The sequence below is a fragment of the Mastomys coucha genome, unplaced genomic scaffold (assembly GCF_008632895.1).
Source record: "Mastomys coucha isolate ucsf_1 unplaced genomic scaffold, UCSF_Mcou_1 pScaffold14, whole genome shotgun sequence".
Taxonomy (NCBI): domain Eukaryota; kingdom Metazoa; phylum Chordata; class Mammalia; order Rodentia; family Muridae; genus Mastomys; species Mastomys coucha.
In genome coordinates this window covers 118,623,006-118,646,496 of record NW_022196896.1, presented here as the reverse complement: position 1 = coordinate 118,646,496, position 23,491 = coordinate 118,623,006, and the positions used below count along the sequence as shown (strand labels likewise).

The 23,491-nt window shown below is 50.7% G+C and overlaps 1 protein-coding gene across 2 annotated transcripts; it reads right to left on the bottom strand.

Annotated features, from left to right (window-relative positions):
• Positions 1-8,204: 8,204 nt before the first annotated feature.
• Positions 8,205-21,617, bottom strand: Capn10 (calpain 10). 2 transcript variants are annotated; one of them, XM_031368464.1, is made up of 12 exons: positions 20,983-21,617; positions 17,853-17,984; positions 16,421-16,617; positions 15,500-15,717; positions 13,545-13,686; positions 12,690-12,856; positions 12,193-12,455; positions 11,202-11,404; positions 10,819-11,080; positions 9,168-9,367; positions 8,894-8,939; positions 8,205-8,642 (listed from the first exon to the last, which is right to left on the bottom strand). In XM_031368464.1, the coding sequence occupies exons 1-12, from the start codon at positions 21,121-21,123 to the stop codon at positions 8,613-8,615; spliced, it is 2,001 nt and encodes a 666-aa protein (XP_031224324.1). In that variant the 5' UTR covers positions 21,124-21,617; the 3' UTR covers positions 8,205-8,612. The 2 variants fall into 2 exon arrangements, with proteins under 2 accessions (XP_031224324.1, XP_031224325.1); XM_031368465.1 differs by lacking the exons at positions 8,205-8,642; positions 8,894-8,939; positions 9,168-9,367 and adding an exon at positions 9,377-10,459 and having other exon boundaries at positions 20,983-21,613.
• Positions 21,618-23,491: the final 1,874 nt, after the last annotated feature.

Below are 23,491 nucleotides of genomic sequence, written 5' to 3'. Positions count from 1 at the left end.
CTCCTTCCCTACCTCTCTCCAACTTCTATGTAATCATCAGTAAATTAAATATGCATGTGATAAATCCTGACATAATCCCTGAAAATAAAACAAACATCTAAGATGAGCTGATAGAGGAGATAAATGGAATAGAAAACAAGAGAACAGCTATCTAAAATGGGGCCTGGGGACAGGGGGTAGATGAGATAAAGAGAAAGCAAAGATGGTCGCTTCAAACCAAAAAGTATCAGCAATTACATAAATGTAGCCTGGTATAGACACTCCAATTAAAAGGCAAAGACAAGCAGAGGAGATGGCCCAGCAGGTAAAAACACTGGCCATGAAAGATGGATAGTCTGGGCTCTATCCTGGAGCTCATGGGAATGCAGTAGCACGTATCAGTAGTCCTAGCACTTCAATGGGAGATGGAAGGTGGAGACAGAAGAATATCTAGAAGCTCATCATGCGACAGCAGGCCTGGAGCATGCAATGAAGGAACAAGAGGGATCTCCCTCAGAAAAGAGTGAAAGGCAGCACTGACTCCTGATGGTTGTCCCCTAACACGTGTGTGCATGTGCGCGTGTGCATGTGTGAATGTGTGTGTGTGTGTGCTTGCGTGTGTGCATGTGTGCGTGTGTTCATGTGTGCGTGTGTGCATGCATGCGTGTGTGCGTGTGTGTGTGTGCATGTGTGTGTGTGTGCATGTGTGTGTGCATGTGTGTGTGTGTATGGCACATGCTCACCTGCATTCGCACAAACACCCTCTAGAAATGAAATAAAAGCAAAGATTGTTAAAGTGAATTTTAAAACCAGGAAGTAACAATATGCTGGCTGTGTGATACTCACTTTAAATACAAAGAAAAGAGTAAAAGAAAAAAAACAATATAAGACAGTAGAGAAGTTGTAAGATTTGGGCATGAGTTGTAAGAAAGCTTGCTTGGGTGTGTTAATGCCAAATAGACTGGCACTAAGTTTTAATGTCTTTCACAGGAACTCAGAACAGGCAACCAAAAGTTAGGACATGTTACACTGGCTCTGTCCTGAATGGAATTTATAGGATACCACACCTACCCACGGCGGGGCAAGGATTTTCATCAAATACATATAGAACATTCTCAAAGCAGGCAACAAGTCAGGCTGTAAGGGAAGTAAAATTAAAAGGCTTCAAGTTTGGTACTGTGGCATATGTCTGTAATTCCCCACACTCGGGAAGCTGAGGCAAAGAGATCATGAGTTCAAGGCCAGCCTGGGCAACATACAAGAGCTTGTCTCAAAATACTAAAGCAAAAGCATTGAAGGGGCTGGTGCGATGCTTTGGAGACTAGGAGCACTCATTTTATTCCCTCAGAGGACCCAAGTTCAGCTCCTATGTTGTGTGGCTTATAACCACCAGTACCTCCAGCTCCAGAGGGAGCCGATATCCTGGCCTCCACGGGGACCAAAGCCCATGTATGCTCGCACATACTCGCACGCACACACACACACGCACGCACGCACGCACGCACGCACGCACGCACACACGCACGCACACACGCACCCACGCACGCACGCACACACAGTAGTTTTAAAAAGGCTTTAAGTTTATAGAGAGAGTATGTTCGTTCCTTAAATATAACAAAACTTAACTAGAAATCAATAACAAAGAGCTATGGCATCTAAAGAAAGCCCCAAAAGCTGGGTGTGGTGGTACATGTTCGCTATCCCAATACATGTGAAGCTGAGGCAGGGGAATGGCTATACGTCCAAGACCAACCTGGACTCCATAGTGAGACCATGTTTCAAAAACAAACCAAAATATATGTATATTTAAATTTTTAACTTGAAATGCTCCCAAAACACCACATTTAGAAACAATTCACAGATCAACGATGACTGGAAGAGCTATAGAAAGCATAGAATGACAGGGAGAATAGAACTTATCAATACTTAGGGAGGAGTCAGGGCTGCACTTACAGGGCAATTTGTGGTTCCCATGTTTATTTCAGGAGCTGAGATTCTACTTTAGGAGGCTGGAAAAACAACAAACTAACCCAAACAAACAGAAGAAAGGAAAAATGAAAGAAAAAAATGTTAATTTGATGTGTCAGAACAAAATCAAAGAAGATGATTTTATTTCTAAGCTGGAGTAACAGACAGTTGTGAGCTGCTATGTGAGTGCTAGGAATGAACCCAGGTCCTCTGGCTGAACAGTCAGTGTTCTTCACCACTGAGCCATCTCTTCAACACAAAAGAGGGTTTTAAAAGCTGTTGTAACCTGGGCCTAGCGGTGAAGGCCTGTAACCTCAGCTTGCTGGGGCTTTAAGGAGGAAACTCACGAGTTCAAGGCTGCTCTGGCCTGTGGGACTTTTCAGTGGCAGCCTAGCCCATTTAGTGAGATCTTGGGCAGGGCGGGGGTATAGGGGTGTGGCTATCTGTAAAGGTAAATAAAACCGGCAGTCTCCTGGCTAGATTGCTCAAAGCAAAACAGGTACAAATCACTAATACAAGAAATGAAAGAAAAGCCTTGAGAGACTTCCGTTAGGATTAAAAGGGTATTAATAGCTTTAACCTAGTACATTTGGCGACTTTGATAAAACGGATGAATTTATTAAAAGTCACCCCTTGCCAAAGTCAGTATCAAAAATAGAATCGTTTACATCCATTAATGTTCTTGAGTTCATAATTTAAAACATTTCTATAAAGGAAACACCCCACCTTGATAGTGTTCCTGGTGAGGTCCATCTGCATTTAAGGATAAAGTAAACTCAATCTACTACTATGGAAACTACTTTCAGAATCTCACAGAGAAACAGACCACAGAGCATCCTCTAAAGCAGGCCCTGTCCTCTCATTGGAACCACACAAAGGTGTTAAGACCAGTGTCACACATGAACACAACCATGAAGATCGTCCCCAAGCCCCCAGCAACTAAACCCAACAACATGCAAACTGACGGCACGCCATCAGGCAGTACCCCGGCAGGGTAAGGCTAGTTTTAACATTACTTGCCAGAGAACTCATCACATAATAGGAAAAAATGAAATTCATATAATTTATGTAATCCCCTCAGTAAGTACAGATGTATTTATATTTGACAAAATACCCTGTTCTGACAGACAAAACTCTCAGTGCTCTAGGACTGGAAGAACACTCCCCACACGTGAGAAAGGGCACCCACAGGTAACCGACAGGAAACCTCCCACGAGGCAGGGAGAGGCTAGTCTTTCCTCTGTATCCAGAAGCAGAGTGGGGCTCTTGCCACTGCTATCAAACTGGCACTGGGGGCCCCAGCCAGAGAACATAAGGGTGGGAGGGGGTGACACTGAGAAGGAGTAACAGCTTTGTCACCTAGGGTTGAAACATGCATATACAGAAGCTGCATTTACCAGGAAAACAAAAAAGGGAAGAAGCAACTTAGTACTGCCAGGTGACTTAGAAAATTATAGGATACTCTATTAACAGGCTAAACAATGTATCTCTGTTTAGCAATAAACAATTAGAAGCTTAAACTAGAGTGCTCTTACGGACACTGCATAAGTCTGTAGCCTGTGCTCTGAGAGAAATTAAGGCAACCCTAGACAGACAGATAGGAGAGGGAGGGACTGCTTCTCTTAAGGCTACCTCTGAAGGGCATCTAGTGCAGCACTGGACAGCGCATCTCACTGGTTTCCTGGCTGCACTGGATCATGGCCTCCCACCCCACATAGGCAACCACCCACATGGCTGCACGGCCTTTTAGAGGTCCTCAAGACTTCACCCAAAGAACTCACACACAGCCCTATGGGTGACTTCCTATTACCCATGGGGTTAAGATTCAAATCCTTAAAGTTCCCTAAGGGCTTTGCCTCCAGCCTCATGGGTGTGTTATTCTCCGGGTTCTCCCCCTACATTGCAGGACCATGTCTGAGGGTGCCAGCCCATGCTCTGTTCCCAGCTGATCTACCGCCACACTATATGTTCATCTGCCATCTCATTGTCTGGATGCTGAGGCTGCCTGAATAAAGATGGTCCTCCCTAAAGGAATACAGGCTCCGAGGTAGACAGGCTCCAAGCTGGACATCTCGGCCACATCTAAGGCACTGGAATGGACAGTGTGATTGCCACCAACCTAGACACTCTAGTGTCTTCAGGATGAAGTGAGGTTGGGAGATGATGACATGGTGTGAAAGTTGAGTAGGCCTCCTGCTCAGCATCCTTGCTGGGCCTGGAGGATGAGGGACAAGCCCAGATCAATTAGGATTCAATCATAGGTTCAAACACAAGTGTCCTTACATGACACCTACTCAGGCTCTGGGCATCTACAAAGCATAAACACTGGTCCCTGGCCAGACCTTCACCATAGCCACCAAAGCTAGGCACACCTTCCTGGCAGGTGACCTCCTGGCCAGCTGCAAAGGAGCAAGTATCCCAGGAGCTGAAAGTCAGCCTAGCCTGAGCTATGATCTGGGTGGGGGAACTGCACACATTCTTGAGAGAGCCTCACACCTATGTCCCCTGAGACAAAGGGCCAAAAGGTCCAGACCCAGACGCAGCATTATAGGGGTGCTGTTTGAGGACAAAAGAATGGCTGGGAGTTTCAGCACCCAGTGGATGACTCAAAGCTCCCTTTCAGGAGGACATGCAAAAAATGCTCCTAGCCAGCAAGGCCAGCCAGCCTTCTCTACCAAAGCAAAAAAGGCCCTCTGAGAGAGCAGCGCCACCCAGGGCTTTGCAGTGGGCCCAGAGGCTGCAGTGCGTTTCCAAGAATAGGGTGATTTTTCCAGGCTAAGCTGGCTTAAATCCAGCAAGTATCAGAGGATATAAGACAGGGAGGCATGCCTGGGAAGCTCTGTTAGTAAGGCATGTTTATGAGTGGGAGGAGTGAGGGAGAAGAAAGAAGAGCAGATAGGGAAAGGGGGGGAGGGGATCACAAGAGTGCAATGGCAGAGCATAGGCCTACTGGCTGACCTATGAGATGCTCGCCAAGGCTCGACCAGCCCAGCCCGCCCTATTTCACCTTCTATCCCCCATGCTGCCCTTCCATGACCACGTGCTCTCAGGGCCAGGACTCCATACTCACCCTGGAGGCTCTGGACTCTCGAGGTTGACTGAGCTCGGGAGGAAGGAGAGGTGAGAAAGGTCAGAGAAGGGCAGCCGAGACTGGGCAGCCTCAGGAAGCTTTTACCCCTCAGGAAGCTTTTACCCCTCAGGAAGCTTTTACCCACTACTCTGGAACAGGAAGTAGTGCTGGGAAGGGGCTGGGCTAGCAGAGGGGCCAAAGTCTCCTGGAAGGAGACATTGTCACACAAACACACCCAACCTGCCCTTCTGGACCTGCCAGGCCATCTTCATCCCTTCCCTGTCACCAAAGGCACGTTTCTGCTCTGGACACCACGGAAAACAAGTCCCATTGAGACGCCTCGGCTCTTCCCAGAAACCTGCAGTTTCCGTCAGGATTGCTTTATGTATTAAATGGCTTATAAACGACAGAGACTCATCTAACACTCCTGGAGGCTACAAAGCCAAAAGCAAGGTCTTGGAGACCCCGTGGCTGGTTCATGCCTGGTCATCTTGTTGCAGCCTCCTATGGTGGGAGAGGTAAGGGGACCCTCTAAGGTCCCTTCTATAAAGACACTGTATTAGTTATTCATTGCTATGACAAAATTCCTGATTTAAAACAAAGGAAGGGTAGGTTTATTTTGGTTCATGAAAAGTCATGTAGTGCATCGTGTTGGGAACACGGGGCAGCTGGACACATGGCACCCACAGTCAGGAAGCAGAGACAAATTCTGGTATTCTGCTTGGTGCCATTTTATCTTTTTTTCTTTCTTTCTTTCTTTCTTTTTTCCTGAGACAGGGTTTCTCTGTGTAGCCCTGGCTGTCCTGGAACTCACTCTGTAGACCAGGCTGGCCTTGAACTCAGAAATCTACCTGCTTCTGCCTCCCAAGTGCTGGGATTAAAGGCGTGTGCCACCACTGCCCGGCTTGCTTGGTGTCTTTTTATTCATCTGGGACCCCAGCCCAGACGGTGATCCCCACACTCAGCATGGTTCTGCTTACTTCGGTTAACCTTCTGAAGACAGACACACTCTTGGTGTCCCTGGGTGGCTCAAGTTCCTGTCAGGTTGACAACCAAGATCCTGCCAAGCCTTCATGCCTGCTCCTGCAGGCCAGGTGACAGTGGGAACTGCCGCTCCAGGGCTTGGCATGCCAAGGGTGGCGAGCTCTTGCCCCTAACATCACTAAAACCCCATTTACAGTCTCCACCTGTGCCCTTAACACCTTCTCAAGATGCCAACTAGGGGAAGGGAGACTTTCAGATCCTGGCAGTGCCCCAGAGCTTTAGAGCGCCACTCCTCAGCAGCCCTTGACACTCCTCGGTGTCCACAGTGGTCTATCTCACTCTTCAAAACCAGGGCTGTCCTGAGAAGCAACAGCCTGGTGTCCATTCCTCGTCCCATCCTCAGCTAGGTGCCTGGAACTCCTCAGAGTATGGACAGCAGGGTCTAGTTGAAATAGCCCCATTGTCCTAAAGAGTGACCCGCAGCTTAATTGCGCCTCCTGGAGGTCACTGGGGTGATACACATCTAAGAGCACTAGCCCAGTACTATGGCAGTCCTCAAAAGGCCTCCTTCAGGGGCCATGGCAAACCTGCCGGTGGTGACACTTGTGAAGGGCAAGGTTGTGGGGACCCAGCTGCTGCTGACTCCTCAGCAGATCTCTAACGCCTGTCAGCTGGGAAAGGCCCACTTCGTGGAGGCTCCAATGTGTTCCTTGGGCAGCCTGAGGAAACAGGCACTGTAAGGACCTTTCTTGTAAGCTGTAAGCTAGAGGGTATCCTTCCTCAGTCTTCCTAAGACGTCACTGGAGCTGCTACCAAAACAGACCCTGTTGGGGGGCGGGGGGAAGGGACAGCAAATCATAAACCACATAAAGCTGTGGTGCTTCAACTGGTCCTTAGGGTCTGCCTTAGCTGGGAGGCTTGCACAGGCAACAAGGTCGGGTAGAATCTAAAGGACAGGGGTTTGCCTTCCATCCTTCTAAAGACCTTAAATGCAAGATTGGACCTGCCCAAGTGTCTTCTAGAGAGAGAGTTCTGTTTCTGTCCAAATAAGCTGCCCCAGACCCTGTTCTGCTGTGTACTTCTAGAAAAGGGGACTCAGTCTGAAAAAAAACAAAAACAAAAACAAAAATCTAGGCTATGGGACTGGATTACTAACTACCCAGGAAGAACAACGGTTTGTCACAGGTAATGGGGGTGGAGGTGGGGGACAGCAGGCCCTGACCAGTGTGAATGTCCTGTCTAGTTCAATTGCTACTTGCTATGTTGTTGAATAGGTGTGCATGGGAAGGGGATATGATGGTGGACTCAGCACTGTAGCTGGAGATGAAAAGAGGGTCCAAGATGACAGGGATGGATGGATGTCTCAAGAGAGCGACAGACTGGAAAGTGGCTGCTGTCCAGCTTGATTGAAGTCCTCAATGGTTATTTCCAAAGGCCACATCCTGTCATGCCCTCAGGCTTGCTCTAACCCTAGTTAAGCTAGTTCTGCAGGACAGGTGGAAACTACCACTATAGGGCTTGGTAAATACCACAGTTTGTGTGATCCAATTCCAAAAGACAAGCCAGGTGATAGCCCTTATCAATAGTGGCACCAAAAACAGCTGCCCTAGGACGGTATAGTTTATTAACAGAGGTGATGTAGAGGGCCATCAGTCAGACATCTGACCTAGCCAATCGTGGAGAAGGTAGCACCTCAACAGAGCCCACAGTCTTGCCCACAGAGGATGTACTTGCTGCCCACATCAATAAGACCACAAGTCTCCCCAGAAACTGTGGGCCTCTCCTCCACGGCTGTGTACTGGGCAGGGGGCCATTCAGACATCTGACAGGCCTATGGGTCCAGCCTATGGTGACAAGCCTGTCACAGTAGGACACAAGAGTGGCAGTAATAGTCCAGCAAAGACCAGCTTGTGCACGTCAAGGAAGCCCACTCACTGCAGCCACCCTGAGTCCCCCCACCTAACTGGGACTGACTTAGAGAAATGATTAACACACAGCACATTGCTGAGACTGAATGTCACAATCCAGGTGAGACTGCAGTTCAGGAAGTCCAAAGCAGGATGGCAAAAATGCCAATGGCCAGAATCTTTTGTTTCCCTGCCTCCTCCACAGCCCAAGCTGCCCTCACCGTCTCCACACCAGTGAAGTTGTGCAGCGGGCTACTAGAATGTTAATTTGGCCTTGGGCTTTTTGGAACAAGACCAATCCATAAATTATTCATGTTTATTTATAAAGTCACAGTCCAAAAATATTTCAAGTAATAAATAGTTTTTAGCATTTGTCACAATGTGCCTGCCTGGTGTAAGGCTTACCAAGTCAGGAAGGGTATGTGGATTCTGCAAAGCCTTCCACAGCAAACCTGGGCCCTAGGAAGCTCCTGGCCTTCACTGAGAAATGAAGGCACCACTTGGGAGTCCTAGCCCCACCCTGCAGTACCCACCGGACCCCAAGATGTCTTCAGTCCAGGACAAAGCACCCTAGTTTAACCACAAAGTCCAGAGCCAGTCCCCAGAGCCGATGAGAAGCTGGCCCATGACTCGCTGGACATGCTCCTGGATGCTGGGTGCAGGGCAGAAGCCACTCTGGTCACGGCCAGCACACAGGCTCTGTGTCAGGCTTTCATCAGGGCCATGAAGGAGACCTGCAGGGGAGAAGGTATGGTTGGGCCCCGCCCTCTGCTCCTCACTGTCCTTCCAACCACCACCCGAGAACGACACAGCCCGGCTCCCAGGACTATCCTGTGGCTCTTTATGAGGTTGTTGTCACAGCACCGTTTCTCTCAGAGGCCCCTTGCAACAAGGCTACTGGGAGGAGGGTGAGAGAATTAAGACTAAGACCACCAAGCAGACATGGGCAGGAGAGCCAAGCGAGGCAAGGGTACCACATACAAACCTCCTGGAGCAGCTGGCCCAGCATCTCCTGGCTGTGTATGGACTGCCTGTGGAGAGAATGTCTGGTCATCTCCACAAACTGCCTTACAGACCTCCCAGCAGACCCAGGCCCTACTCCCAGGCTTAGAGCAGCAGGGAGTCTCAAGCCCACAGGCCCACCTCTTGGCTCTGTTAGAAAGGCAGGAGCCTGGACTCGCAGGCCAAGCCCAAGGCTCATATGGAAGAAAGAGTTACAATGCTGGGGACCCTGACCCCTGCTAGGCCTGGAGACCTACCTGTCTATTCTGGTTGCTATGGTCACTATGAAGGTACCCTCTGTATCTGGCAGGTAGGTGGAGGGAACAATCCTGTAGTTCCCCGCAGAAAGGAGGCAGAGGCGGCTTACTTCCTGGGCATAGCAATGTGGTACACAGCTTAGCAGTGGCTCCCGGAGCAGCAGGGAACATGCTTCTTGGTTCTCACTGTCTGCTGGAACCTGGGCAACAGGGCAATCAGCATGGAGGCCCATACAGGGTGGCATGGTTTGCCCTGACCCTGCACAGCACCAGCTGAGGGAAAACTGCCCTGGCTCAGCTGGTATACCTGACAGTCTTAATCCTTGAACTATGGAACCACTATGCTAAGGAGAAGAGCCATGGAGCCAGGACACCCTTGTCAGAGGCCCTGCCAGTGGTACCCAACCCTGAAAAACATTAGATTTTCACACACACTAACCAGGCCCCTATACAAAAGCGCTCGAGAGTACTGGATGGGCCCTGGGTAGGGGCACTCTATTTGGAGTTCCAGTTGGCCTGACTCAAGATTCAAGGGGTCCACCTTTCTGGGATGTACCGACACACCCCTCAACAGAACTTTCTTAATGAAAAAGTCCTGGTCTATCCTGGCCATGTCACCTGCATTCCAGGTATACATGCTTCCAACCAGAACAGTGAATCCTGTCAATGCTCACTGTGATGGAAGGGCCAAAATGGAGATGGCCTCATGGGATGGGAAGCCTCGTAGTCACCATGGAGACTGTAGCCCATGACCCTTGACCTCTAGCACAGCACTTCTTTCCTCTCCCATTTCTTCAACTAAAACTTTGAACTTTGATCAGTGTGTTCCCAGCCTGCTGGCTATGAGGTGGAGGTGATGAAGAAGCGCCCTGGGGAGACCCGAGACTCACTGAACCTTCCCCTCCACAGCAGCCTGACAGAGAAACTGGTGTAAGGGAGATCTGGGCCATCACAGAACCCCCATGCTGAGGCCCTTTGGTGTGGCCACTCCTCCATTACCAATGGCTGCCCCGGGCTAACAGCCTCAAAGTACAGTTCCTAGAGCATGTGTCTTGAAGTCCTGAGCCAGACTCCTAAGAGCTTTGCCTCAACCATGTAAGTATCTGGAACCTTCTAGGCTTGCAGACTGTGGCTGGAGCACCTGAGCACCAAGCTGTCCTGCTACTGGCAGTGACAAGTACAGTCTCTCCTCCCGCTTGTCCTTCTGCAGTCTATGGCCTTTCCAACAGAAGCCCAGACTTCTGCCCAGCTCTACCTGATTCCATTCTAGAACAGCTCTTGGAACAGTCCACCTGGAACAGAGTGACATGGGAAGGATGGGCTGTGAGACTGCCCATGGTGTGTGACTACAGTGTGTGGTGTAAGTGAGCGAGGCCTCTCTACAGTAACTGCCACATCCACCTCAGGGTGAGGCTGGGCTTCTGCCTCAGAATCCCTAGAAAAGCCCAGAGCCCAGGCAGGGTCAGAGGTAGGAGGCATGCAGTGGATGGACTCTGGAGTGAGGTGAGCTACCCCAAGTGATCCCAGTGAAGAGTCTCTGTGAAACATGCAAGGAGTCTTTCATGAGGCCAGCCAGCTGGGCCACTAGGCCCAAACGACAGCCGCCAGCCTCTAGGTCACGGTCGAAGGTCTCCCCTCGAACCTAACTCACCTGAAAGACATGGAAACCAATGGGGTGGAGCTGGCTATCACTGAGGCGGCAGTGTTGCTGCAGGGTGATACGGATGTAGCGGGGACCAGCACCCTCAGGAACGGAGAAGGGGAGGCAGGGGTTGCAGGGGTAAGAGGCAAAGTTCCTGCTGCCCCCAGCTGTCTGGCCAGCTCTCCAGCAGCCCCGCAACTGCACAGTCTCCCACTCGCCTGCAGGCAGGGCTGTTCCAGGTGATGCACCCTTGGAGGCCAGTCTGACAGCACTGTCAGGAGGATACACACAGAAGGCACTGGCAGCCTGGTCCAGAGGAACCTGCCCGGGTCCTACCCTCACACTGAGCACACCCTTGCTCCTCCCAGGCCCAGCTAGCCCTGGCTCCTCACCTCAGGGAGATTCTCCCAGTGGAGAAGACTCTGAGCAGGAACTGCCCTGGCACATCCTTCAAGAAGGTGCTAGGGACAGCCAGGTAGTAGCCTGGTGAGAGCTCGCAGCGCAAGTGGATCTCACGGTCATACGCATGGCATGCGGTGCCAGCCACAGGGGGTGCAGACAGGACTCTGGGCAGACTGACCTTCCGTTTCTCTACCTGCATGAATGGAGGCAGGAGGCTGAGGAGAGCCCACCATGCACTGGGCCTTTGCCTCACTGCTCCTCACTGCCCAGGCAAAGCTCCCTGGAGACTTTAGAAAACTCTAAGCCTACAGAGCCTATAGCACACATCCCCTTGAGCCAGGGAAGATGCCAAAGACCTAGGGCTTCCTTCAGAGGGGCAAAACAGACAGATCTAGAGCTATGTTCAAAAAGGCCCATGACCAGGGCAGCCTAGGGACTACTGGAGAAGGACTTCCCAGCAACTTACTTTACAAGAGGAGAGGACCATGATATAGGGCACACTCACAAAGGGACAATGAACAGTGGTGTGAGTTGTCACATGCTATCAAGATACACAAGATTAAAATAGAACCACTGAGTAAGCAAAGAGCAGTTCCTGACCGACCTGTTCTAGAAAATAGGTACCAGTTTGTAAAACTGACCACATGTCTCAGAGTGACCATAAAGTAACCCTACATATGTATAGGCTATAATAGAGAAATCAGGAGAGCAGCTGGGTGGAGGACACAAGGCCATCAGCAGCCCTAGAATGACGGGAAACTCTTCCCTTGAGAAGATGGGGACTATAGAGTCAATCTAGCCTCCTCCTCTGCGGAGGGGTGGGTGGGCTTTGAATCAGGGGCTTCTGTTGCTGTATCAGAGGTGTCTGATGCCAGAGAGCATGGGAAAAGGAATTCAACAGCCAAGGGTGGGAGCTCCTGAGACCCACACCTCCAATATGTCTGCATAACTTTGCACCATGGGCCCAGCAGATGGAGTTACCTTCCAGATGTGCAGGCCCACAGCCTGGTAGTCTTTGCCTGGGAGGTTCACTGGTACAGGGCTGGCACCTGCCAGTGCCCGGGTCTGGCCCACTAAGCGCCTCTGGGGTCTCTGAAGGACAGCCACACACACCTCGCTGGGTTCCAAGAGCCGTAACCAGAACTTGGGGTTGCAGGGAAAGCAACTGTTGTTCCGGCAGCCTCCTGCTGACTGCCCTGTCACCCAGGCACCAGGCAGTGTCCGCGTATGGCTCAGCACCTTCTCTAGTGAGTGGGAGAGCACGCATGTCAGTTGAGAGTCCCTTTCTGGCTCTGCTGGAGCCACAGGCTGAGGTAAGCAGCAGAGGCAGTCAGCTCACACTCTGAGAATCACACCCGCTCCCCTCCTCTAAATCCCCAGTCAGTCAATCAGGCAGAAAGGACTGTACCCGTCCCTGGTGTGCCAGCCCATGCAGGCTCCTGGCTTCATAGAGGACAGTCTGCTCCTGGTGGCCCTACCTGTGTAGAGACTCTGTAGGTGGCCGGCCTCTGTGACTGGGTAGCCGATGGTGATCTCATCAAACTCCCTGAGGAACTCCTCTTCCTCCACCCAGAACTCTCCTTCCTGGAGTTGGGCCAGCAGCTCCGACTCCTTAGCTGGCTCTACCTGGTTCCACCCTTCACCTCTGCAGGAAATCTCATTTCAGTGCAAGCTCCAGATGGATTATCAACTGGGAAATAAGGCAATGGGACCCTGCAGGTGGAGAGCCTTGAATTTTGCCATACACTGCACAGTCAACTCCTTTGCTAAGTGCCCTATAGAAGGTGCTTTCTATGTGCTGGCTGTCCCTCAGAACCTTTCCTTTCCAGAAGGACCCCACACCTCAAAGAAGTTGCTTTCTTAAGGCCATCACAGCTGAGTCCAACCCTTTAGTCTCTGAAGGAGCTATCGTGTTGACTGGAGTGTGCTCAGTTTAGTGGCACCAGACCCAGCTTGCGCTAAGAGAGTAGTTGGGGTCCGAGGGCCTCAGCACTCCTAGGTTTCAAGGGGATCCTGATCCTGGTTTAGTTGGGTCTTTACCTGCAGGTCACCCTCAAGCCCCCACTCAACCAAAAGCCCGGCCAGGCATTCACTATCCTATAGGTACACAAGGTAAAACCCCATAAAAAAATTACATGATCCTAGTTCTTCCAAGACATAGAAAAAGCAAGCACTTTGATTCATAAATGGGTACAGAGCGAGCTTTGCGACAGGCAGGCAAGCACCATCCTGCCAGCTGGTGCTCGACACAAACAGTGAGCCGAGCAAGGTGGCATCGCTGCCCCAGGGGACCAACCCCTGCTTCCCACATGCAGCCCGCTCCTGGTACTTACCCCTCTCTCCAGAGGCCCTGCCAACAACGCCGGCCCCAGGGGTTGTGAATCCGAAGCAGGAGGATACCCTGGCCAGTCTGACTCCTGAGCTCCTGCAGATCTGAGATGACGAAGGCATGGAATTCCCCAAGCTCCCTGGCACCTGTGGAACAGCCCAGTCGTGTACAAGACCAGCATCACCATGTCCCCAAACTGGACAGGACACACAGATTCCTGCTTTTCTGCCCGTGGAAGACGCTCCAGGTCTCCACAGTGCTGAAGAGCTCCTAAACACAGGCCAGCTACCTGCAGTGCTCACTCACATTCTGTGCCATGAGGGCTGACAGCTGGGCCCTTGCTCCCTGCCACCAGAGACTGATGCTGTACACAGTATTCCTTCCTCTGGTGTCAGTGCAGGACCAGCTCTCAAGCATGAAACCATCTTACTGTCATGTTGAGGACTGGAGGCCAAGAGGAATTCCACCTGGCCAGAGACCACAGAACCAAGGGCCCTGCCATAGAAGAAGAAACAGTGCTACTCCAGGGAGGGTGGACACCAGAGAGAGGGCAGGAAGGCCTGTGTGGCCACAGCTCTAGTCCCAAGGACGCTACAGCTACCATTCCCACTGTCCCTTTCAGTCCCAGCCCATGACACTTCAGTGGGTCCCCGAAGCTCTTTGCCTGAGGAAGGGTTCTCCAAAACTCAAAATGTCAAGAATCAGCTTCCCCACACTCTGGGACTGATTACCGGCTGGGTCTGATGGCCAGTGGCCAGCTCCCACTTTCAGGAGGGAAGCTTGGTGGATGGGATGGCCAGCAGTGAACACATCAGCTCCTCCCCTTGAATCCCAGAATCTGTCTAAGGACCTCAGCCAGGGCTTTGTCAACTCCTAGGTGTTGGTCTGGCCAGTGTGATTACCAATAAGTTTTGGATTATCTTGATGTTCATGTTTTGTTATTTGTATTACATGTGGGTATGTGTAGATGGGGCACACACACAGTGTGGGCAGGCCAGAAGACAGACATGGTATAGTTCCTCAGGAGCTGCCCACCTTATTTTTTGAGGCGGGGTCTCTCAGCAAGCCTCAGGCACCCTTCTGTCTCCACCTCCTCAGAGCTGGAATTCCATGAATACATCGCCATGCCTAGCTTTTCACCTGGGTGCTGAATGTCTAACTCATGGCCTCATGTTGTGCAGTACACACTTTACTGACTGAACCATCTCCCTAATGCTATTTCTGAAACAAAGTCATATCATAAAAATGTTCTTAAATGTATACAGAAAATTATATCAGAAAGATATGGCCAAACATGTAATAAGTGTCAATGGTCTTAATACTCTACTACCTAAGTTCTAAGCAAGTCTGAAACTCACTTTAAAAAAAAAAAAGGATCTGAATTATCTAACATTACTGGAGGATCAAGCAAATCACAGCAGGTCCAGCAATGGAGGGAGAGATCCAATTTATGTAAAAGTGGTAAACAACAAAACCAGAAAAGGTTGCATACATTCAGGGAAAAACTCAAGAAGTACAATAAAAGGTCCTATTTAGGTGAGCTTTTCTTTCTTCTTCTTTATTTTGTTCACAAACTTTTCCTCATGAATCTTGATATATCAATAAGATAAAAATGGCTTTGGGCTTTGCTTGGTAAGCAACTGGGGCACGGATGACAGCCTAGCGCTGTTTCTGCTACTGCTTCTAAGCTGCGTGTGAGCAGCAGGGGGACAATGTAGATCCTGTGTGTGAGCAGCAGGGGGACAATGTAGATCCTGCTTCTAAGCTGTGTGTGAGCAGCAGGGGGACAATGTAGATCCTACCTTGCCCTACGTGAAAGGACTAATCTAGGAGAAAGAGGGTAACTTCTCTCTGGAGGAGGGACAACAGAAGGACACAAAGCCAGGACAGCCTCTCAAGGACTGACTTCCTTTTCATTAACAAGCTAATGGTGGAGGGAGTTGTAGCCATAAGCCGTACCTGCTCTGGGGCTGAGCACAGAGCAGCTGATTAGACACTGGTCCTTCAGGCGGAGTAGCTGCCGACAAGTTCTGTGCTCCCCACCACTGGGTCTGTCCTGCTGGCCACTGGCTGTCATTATGTCCTTCAGGCTCCACCTTTCTGCCAGGCTTCCAGTGAGATCCACCAGGGCATCTGCCACCTGCCCTGCCCAGAGGTGCTCATAGGACCCATGGACCCTGGGGAAAACCAATAAGCACAGAAGTATGACCTTGTCACTGGGAGCTTTTTGCTCCCCTATTCCCACAATCCATCACAACCCACTCTGTCACGGCACCTGGATCGGCTCCTGCTTTGTATCATACCACCACCCACCTGCCATACCCCTGCTCTTTCTGCCCAGGTTCAGACCCATTCTCCTCTAGCATGGGCAGCAAAGGACAAGGCAAAGGGACAAAAGGCTTCTTCCCGAGCTCAAACCCCATGGTCCCAAGAATGACGGACATTTGCTAGCCTTCTGAGTCTCTGCTCAGACACCTGCCCAGCAAGCTGCCAGCCTCCTGCCTGCAGTACGATGCACACCCCATGTAGAGGGAGGGGAGGGCTGGAACACGCAGGTGCTGCTCTACACCAGGCTCCTCGCTCTCAGCCACAAACCACTCGTGCTGAATGTCTGGAAACATGACGGGGGCATCTTTCTCTGCACTGGGACTGAGGAATGACGGGACCTTTCTGTGGAGTGCTGGGAAATATGGGAAGGGAAAGAGAGGGCAGAGAGGGCAAGCCATAGTCCTAAAAACAGAGTGTCCATGTCAGGACCCACACGACTGGCTGCCAGACCCTGAGGAGTGCATAGGACTCTGCAGCCCAGAGCAGAGGAGATGGGCCTCTGGAGACAACTTGGTGCTGAAGCCACCCAGCCTGGCTGACCCCGTCACTTACTTAGCATAGGCCTTTTCCAGTAAGGGAAGCCAGAACACATCCTCTCTCTGGCACCGGGAGAAGCAGAGTCTCCCGGCTAGACAAGGCAGACGGTCATCTACGGTCACCTCCTCCCAGTGTCCAAACTGCCAAATTCGACAGGTGAAGCAGCCTCGGTATTTCTGGTCAGACCACCCTGGCTGTCCTGGAGGGAAGACCTAACACACGGGGAGAGGCCAGACAGACAGCGTGCGATCAGCATCCTAGCAGGGTAGCCTCCAGAAGCACTGCAGACACTTGAGGAGCCACCCGAGAGCCACCGCCACCTGTGCTCCTCAGTGTCCTAACTGTGTATAGCCTTGACAGAAGCTCTATGAGCACCTGCTGAGAGCAAAGGGCTCTGCTCTGCTGGATGTCACATCTGTATGTCCATGTCACACCAAATGCAACCACTAGACACAAAGTCCAGATTTTCATATAAATAACTCATGTCCCCAAAGCTTATAGCCAACAAGGTTTTACTGCTCCACACAAGCATTTGACCTGAATCCAAAGCTTTGGCAGACAGGAGTAACCCAATTTTTTTTTTTTTTTATTTGGTTTGGTTTGGTTTGGTTTTTGGAGACAGGGTTTCTCTGTGTAGTCCTGGCTGTCCTGGAACTCACTCTGTAGACCAGGCTGGCCTTGAACTCAGAGATCTGCCAGAGGCATGTACCACCACATCTGGCTTCCATAACCCACTAGCCTAATAGCTCTTCCTGTTTCTCAAAGCCAAGTGCCCAAAACTGGCCAGTCACTGGCCACCTGCACCCATTGCTAGCTTCTGTCAGTAGACAAGGGCAGGCTCTGCACTAGGGAGACTCTGTGTGGCGCTGGCTCCCCCACTCAGACACACAGGAACTATGATGACGATGGCACCAGTGCCTGCCTTTATAGTCAGATGCCAACAAGGCTGTATAGGGAGGCAACGACAGTGACAAGCTTAGCCCAGGGCTCCAGACACGAGTCACAAATGGGTTACCCCACCCCCACCCCCAGTGCTATTGCCTTAACTGAAAACACTGAGCAACTAGCCAACCTAAAACATGCAGCTCTGCACATCAGATGACAGTTCAATCACCTTCTCTGTTGGTATTTAAAACCTATGTATGAAAAAATAAAAATAGAAAGAAATCAATCAAGTAAAAAAAAAAATACCAAACCAGAGGCCCACGCTATCTCTGCTGACCCTGTTCTACCCGCTAGGTTGGCCTGGTTTTGTGTCCCAAATGTGTGGATGGCTCTGGTCTGGTGGACAGGATGCACTTGGGTCACTGTCTTGGTGGCCTAACTTTTCCCACCACCCAAACTGCACAGACACAAATGTGCTGCAGCAGGCCCTGGTTTTGTTAGAACGTCCTGTGCTGGGCACGTATTAGTAACTGAGTGGGAGGAAGTCTGGGGTAGCCTGTACCTGGTCCAGGAGGTGTTGACTCTTCTGAAGGGCGGCGCAGGCACACAGGAACCAGCAATCCCCCAGCAGCCCTTGCTTCACCTGTCCTTCCCATGGGTTATCTGGAAACAGCTGAGGTGTGGCACAAATTTCCTAAAATCAAGCCACCCAGAATTAGCTCACGCCTGTGGCTACTCTTTGAGCTAAGAACACATGACCCCAGGACGGCTCTGGAGGCACTTTCTCTTTATCTGAGCGTCTAGCCACAAATGGAAGGGGAAGTTACTTCTTTATCACCCTGTCCTTCAGCACTCCCTTTGCTACAGTTCTCTCATGGCAAGACCTCAATTCTGGAGGACCCTTTTAAATAAGTTTAGAAATCAGCTCTACTCTCTAAACTTACGGTGACAAATTTCAAACAGGTCCTTTGTACTGTAGAAAGTCTACTGTTTGTCTAGCAGGTTCAATTTCCCACATACCTTCTGCCTTGTCTCTCTTCTCACTCCCCCTGCCTCCACACCTCAGCTACCAACCTGTCCTCTTGCACCTCTGCTACCTCTCCTTGCCACAAGCTCAGACATCCCATTCTGGAGGCAGACCACACCGGCATGCTAGTGGGATAGAGATCTCCCATCTTTAATATCTGGCAGCACTGTATTTCCTTCCCGGGCTCCTTTCGATGACAGCTTCTCAGAGAAATTACCAATCTTACTGGCCCTCCCTTCACTCTCAGCAAGTCAATCATCCCCCACACTGCCTCAATTTCACCTGCATGTCAGATATAACAGGCATGTCTTGTCGTTCAGTCACTTTCCTGGCTGTCCTCCGGCCCTCAAGGCACGGAGGCCCCCACTAGCTCCAGGATGCCACGTGCACCTCTGCACTTTTTGTCACTGCCCGCTGCATCTCACCTGTTGCTGACTGCCTGTCAGGGTGCTCACATGCACACTTACACACTAAGACTTAAGGCTAAGTCTCAAGACCCGACCCTTCCTCCACCCCTTCCCTCCAGATCCCGAGTGGCTCTTCCAAGCTGGACTGTAACAGTCTGTCCCACCTACTGTGCTCTTCCTGAGCTTCTGACCCATCTACCCGACAACTCCACCTGGATGAGGGAGGAAAACCAGGCGCTGCTTAGGACCACCACCCATCTATCACTCTGGCCAGGAATTGAGAACTCATTCTTTTTTTTCCCCAATCTATCTATATAAATCATGTGTGTTTGCCTGTGACACAGCATGAATATGGAGGTCAGAGGCCATCTTACTGGAATGGGTTTTCTCTTTCCATCATGTGGGCCCCAGGGACCACAATTAGGTCACGGAGCTTATTAGTAAATACCTTACCTGCTGCTCAGCAGCAGGACCACTTCAATAGCCCAAGAAATCCCTCTTGACTCCTGCTCTGGCTTCTACTTTAAACAGCCACTCCTTCCAAAGTACTGGCAAAGCTGCCTACTGCAAAGCCCACCCACCCAGCTATCAGGCTAACCTGAACGTCATCATCTAGCACTGCTGAAAGAGCAGCCCCCATCTTGCCCTGTCCAGCATTTCCCTCCCAGGATCGAGCTTCTTCTCCATTGTTCTTCTGTCTTGTTTCCTACTGTTGCTACAATTACAAATAGATACAATCGCATGGCTACAATATAATAGTAAGTGTTGAAAAGAACAAAAAGACACTATCCTGCCTCCAATCACCAAAGAGCAGTTCTAACCAACTCACTCCGAAACTGATAACCCTCCACAGGTCTCTCCTGACTCCTAAAACATATTTACCCATTTGTATGTTGAGTGAGTGTTTTCCATGAATCTGTGTCTGTGTCCATGTGCCTGTAGTGCCTTCAGAGGCCAGAAGAGTGCACTGGATTCCCTCAGACTGGACATACAAATGGCTGTGTGCCACCACATGAGATCCATTTTTTTTAAAAAAATTATTTATTCACTTTATAATGTAATATCAGCCCTTCCTCTCCTCCTAGTATTCCCTCACGAAAGTCCTCCCCCAACTCAACATTCTTCTGAGAAGGGGAAGCCCTACTCTGGGTACACACAACCCTCCACCCCTCACCCCTGTACATCAAGTCCCTGTGGGACTAGGCGCATTCTCTGAAACGCCCTTTTTAAAGTAAAAACAAAACCTAAACTCCAAGTGCGGCTACCAGGACTCTTTCTCTCCCTTGCCTCTCAGTGTTGCTCAAGAAAGCCAGGATGCTTATAAACACCATCGGGCCAAGCAGTTCAAAGCAGTTCGGGCTGCTGGAGGGCTGGAACCCAGCCAGTTATCTCTGTCAGCACTACCTGCACGTGGGACAGGATGTTCCCCAGGCAGTCTCTCAGCTGATAAGCCACTTCTTAAAAAACACCCAACAAAAGCACTAAAGCTTGAACATCCATCCATTTGGGCTGCACCAAGGCCAAAACAACAACTACCACAGCCTGTTCTGGCTATGAGAGGGTAACACTGCTGTGAGTGGCATATCCACACGGACACTGCCAGCGACCAAGACTGATGGAGGCTAGATAGAAGCAAGAACGTGGGAGCTGTGCTTGTTATAAAGCCAGGGGCTGCACCAGCTCTTACTCAGCTCCACCCTGAAGCTCCTGGCCAATAAAATAAATTTGCTCCTGCAACTAAAACTGTGCAACTGAATACATCTGCAATAAATTGACCCGTCGACCCCAAAACTACTGGTTGGTGACTAGAGCTTTCCTATCTATTTAAGCATACATAGGTCCACCTGCCTGTACCATTTAAGGGAGCCCTGAAAAGCAGCTCCTGAGGTTTTACCAATTATTAAGCACAACGCTCCCTGTGTTCCCAGGATGAATGAGGTATGAATACCTTTTGGTGTTCATACCTCAAGGCCAAAAGCTACTAGAAGAAATGTAAGCAAAGGGCAAAGTCAAGAAAGATTTGTCATAGTACGCTGAATTACACCCGACAAAACTTAGGAGGTGGGACAGAGCTGGAAACACTGCTTCTAATCCCTTCTGTCCGCCAGAATGAGAGATAACTACCTCTTTTGAATTCTCTGGGTTGGCCTCATTTGAATTCTGAACTGGCTTGAAGGCGAGGTCCTGCTAACCCCGGAGTCCACCTCCGTGGGAAACGTATCCACAACACCCGCCCCGGGCCAGAGACCCCGCTGCACCTGGGGTCGTCTCCAAGTGATGTCCTCCCGAAACTGGGCCAGAGGCGTGGACAAGTTGTAAAAGAGCGAGGAGTCCGAGGCGGGGAATGCGGCGTCCCGGAAGAGCTCCCGCGCCGGCGTCTCGGCCCGGACCGCCCGCATCTTCGGCGCCCTGGGCTCCCATCTGCGGCCGGTGGACCTGGTCACCGACCGGGAGCAAGTGCGCGGCCTTCACTGCAAACCCGGTCCGCTTAGCTCGGCGAGACCTATCGGTGCAGAGCTGCCTAGCGCCTCAAGCTCCGTTGTCTAGGTAACCCGGCTGGAGCCAACCAGGCGCCGTGCTTACGTCACGTGACAGAGCTGCCACAACACGCACGCGCTTCAGCTTCGAGCCGCGCAGGACTGGTAGGTTCTGCTCTCGCGAGAGGGCGTGGTCTCCTTGTTCCTAACAGGGCAGCGCTAGCATGGCATCAGTGTGCTTTCATTCTCGGGACAACGCCGCTGTAGCCCCTTGAACGCGAAGGCTAAGGGACTACAGGAAGCTGAAAACTCACTTTGGTTTAGATCGTTTGAGCAGTCCTATCCCAGCATGCAGCGCCGTTCCCAGCAGACATCGCTGATCCCAGGCGGTGTCTACTTCCCAGCATGCTTCGCTCCTTCCGGTGTAAGGCAGGAACTTGGCGTGCGGGTGGTTCCTCCCTGTCTTCTGAAAGTGCCACTGAGGAAGTGGCTCAGCAGATCCCTTTGTTACCCCTCCGTCGCGGTGGTGGATGCGTTGTCCTGGGGAGGCAGAGGTGTCACTGGGGTTGTAACTTGCCGGGCTCCGGCATTTGTCTCAAAATAACTGGGCATCGGACGCTCTGGATCTTAAACGGGGCCAGGGAATGCGGCTGGAGCATTCCTTGAACCCCTAAATGGCCGGGCTATGGTTTTGTTGACTGGATGATGACCAAAACCTGGACTTGCAGCTCCACGATTATTCAGTGCCATGAGGCGGACAGTGACTGATACACTCTCCTTCTGGGACCTGCTCTTCCAGTTCCCTGGAAGAACGCAAACCAGCCAGAGGCTGTTTTTCTCTGTTCCTTCTCCAACTGTATGTGTTTCGTCTAGACTAGAGGCTTCACTCGGGGACAAGAAGGGAGATGAAGAGGCTTCACATCTTGTAGACTGTTTGCCACCTCTGAGGGCTGCTCCGATTTTTTTTCCTCCACTGAGGCACTTTTTCTCAGTCTTGGATAAAAGGTAGTCAAAGGAAATGCGGTTTATGCAGTTAAGTAGGTCAAGTACCCATTGCTGAAAGAGGAACAACCAGGTCAAGCTTTTACCCATAACCTGCTGCTTCAGTACCTAGACAGTTGCTCCTCCCAGTGAGAGGCTGTGTGCTCCTGCCTTGGCAGCTGCTGTGGCACGACGCAGCGACCTTGGCTCCCTAGGCCTCAGCGCCATGATTTGAGGTGCAAGACACTTATCTCCTTATTGAGATTGTAAAAAAAAAAAAAGAGTAGCCACATAGCCCAACATTTCTTTGGAATGCTTTTTCATTTAGTACTTAATATTGACTCCGGTGACTGACTGGCGAACTGAGAGCCGGACTATAGTTGAAATGAATCATTAAGAGCCCCAACTCCGTTTTCCAGGAACTCTTGAATAATTGTGTCAAGTTATCCCCAACTTCAGAGTTATTGCACAACTGGTTCACCCCCAGAAGTCTCATAGGAGGGGTTAGCTCAGAAGAACAGCTCCCTAAGGCTACATTCATATCCAGGGCTGGGCCAAGGGAAGAGCCTGATCTTTAGAATCTGGTGATGAAACATCATGACCAAAGCAACTTGGGGAGAAAACGGTTTATTTTGCTCACACTTACATATGGAGGGGGTGCTGTTTCCTGGCTTCCTTTCCATGGCTTGCTCAGCCTGCTTTCTTATAGAACCTAGGACCCCTGGAGCAGAGACGGCACCACTTACAGTGGGCTGGCCCTGCCCCATTGGTCACCAATTAAAATGCCTTGCAGCTGGATCTTGTGGAGGCCTTTTCTCAATTGAGCCCCTTCCTCTCTGCTGACTTTTTACCTGTGTCAAGCTGACATAAAACTAACCAGCACAAACAGGAAGGCAGCTGATGCTGATTAGACAGCGTAGGCCTGCAGGATGGTTGTACTTTAGTCAGAGTTGGTGTCAGGGCAGCTTATCAATTGACTTGTTTTAACCCTCCTTCTAGAGCCCTATGACCTGCTTTCTTCCCAGTATGTAGCTGTACTATATGGTTTTGTGTCAACTTGACACAAGCTGGAGTTACCACAGAGAAAGGAGCCTCCCTTGAGGAAATGCCTCCATGAGATCCAGGTGTAAGGCTTTTTTTTTTTTTTTTCAATTAGTGATCTAGGGTGGGAGGGCCCATTGTGGGTGATGCCATCCATGGGCTGGTAGTCATGGGTTCTATAAGAAAGCAAGCTGAGCAAGCCAGGGGAAGCAATCCAGTAAGCAGCAACCACCCATGGCCTCTCCATCAGCTCCTGCCTCCAGGTTCC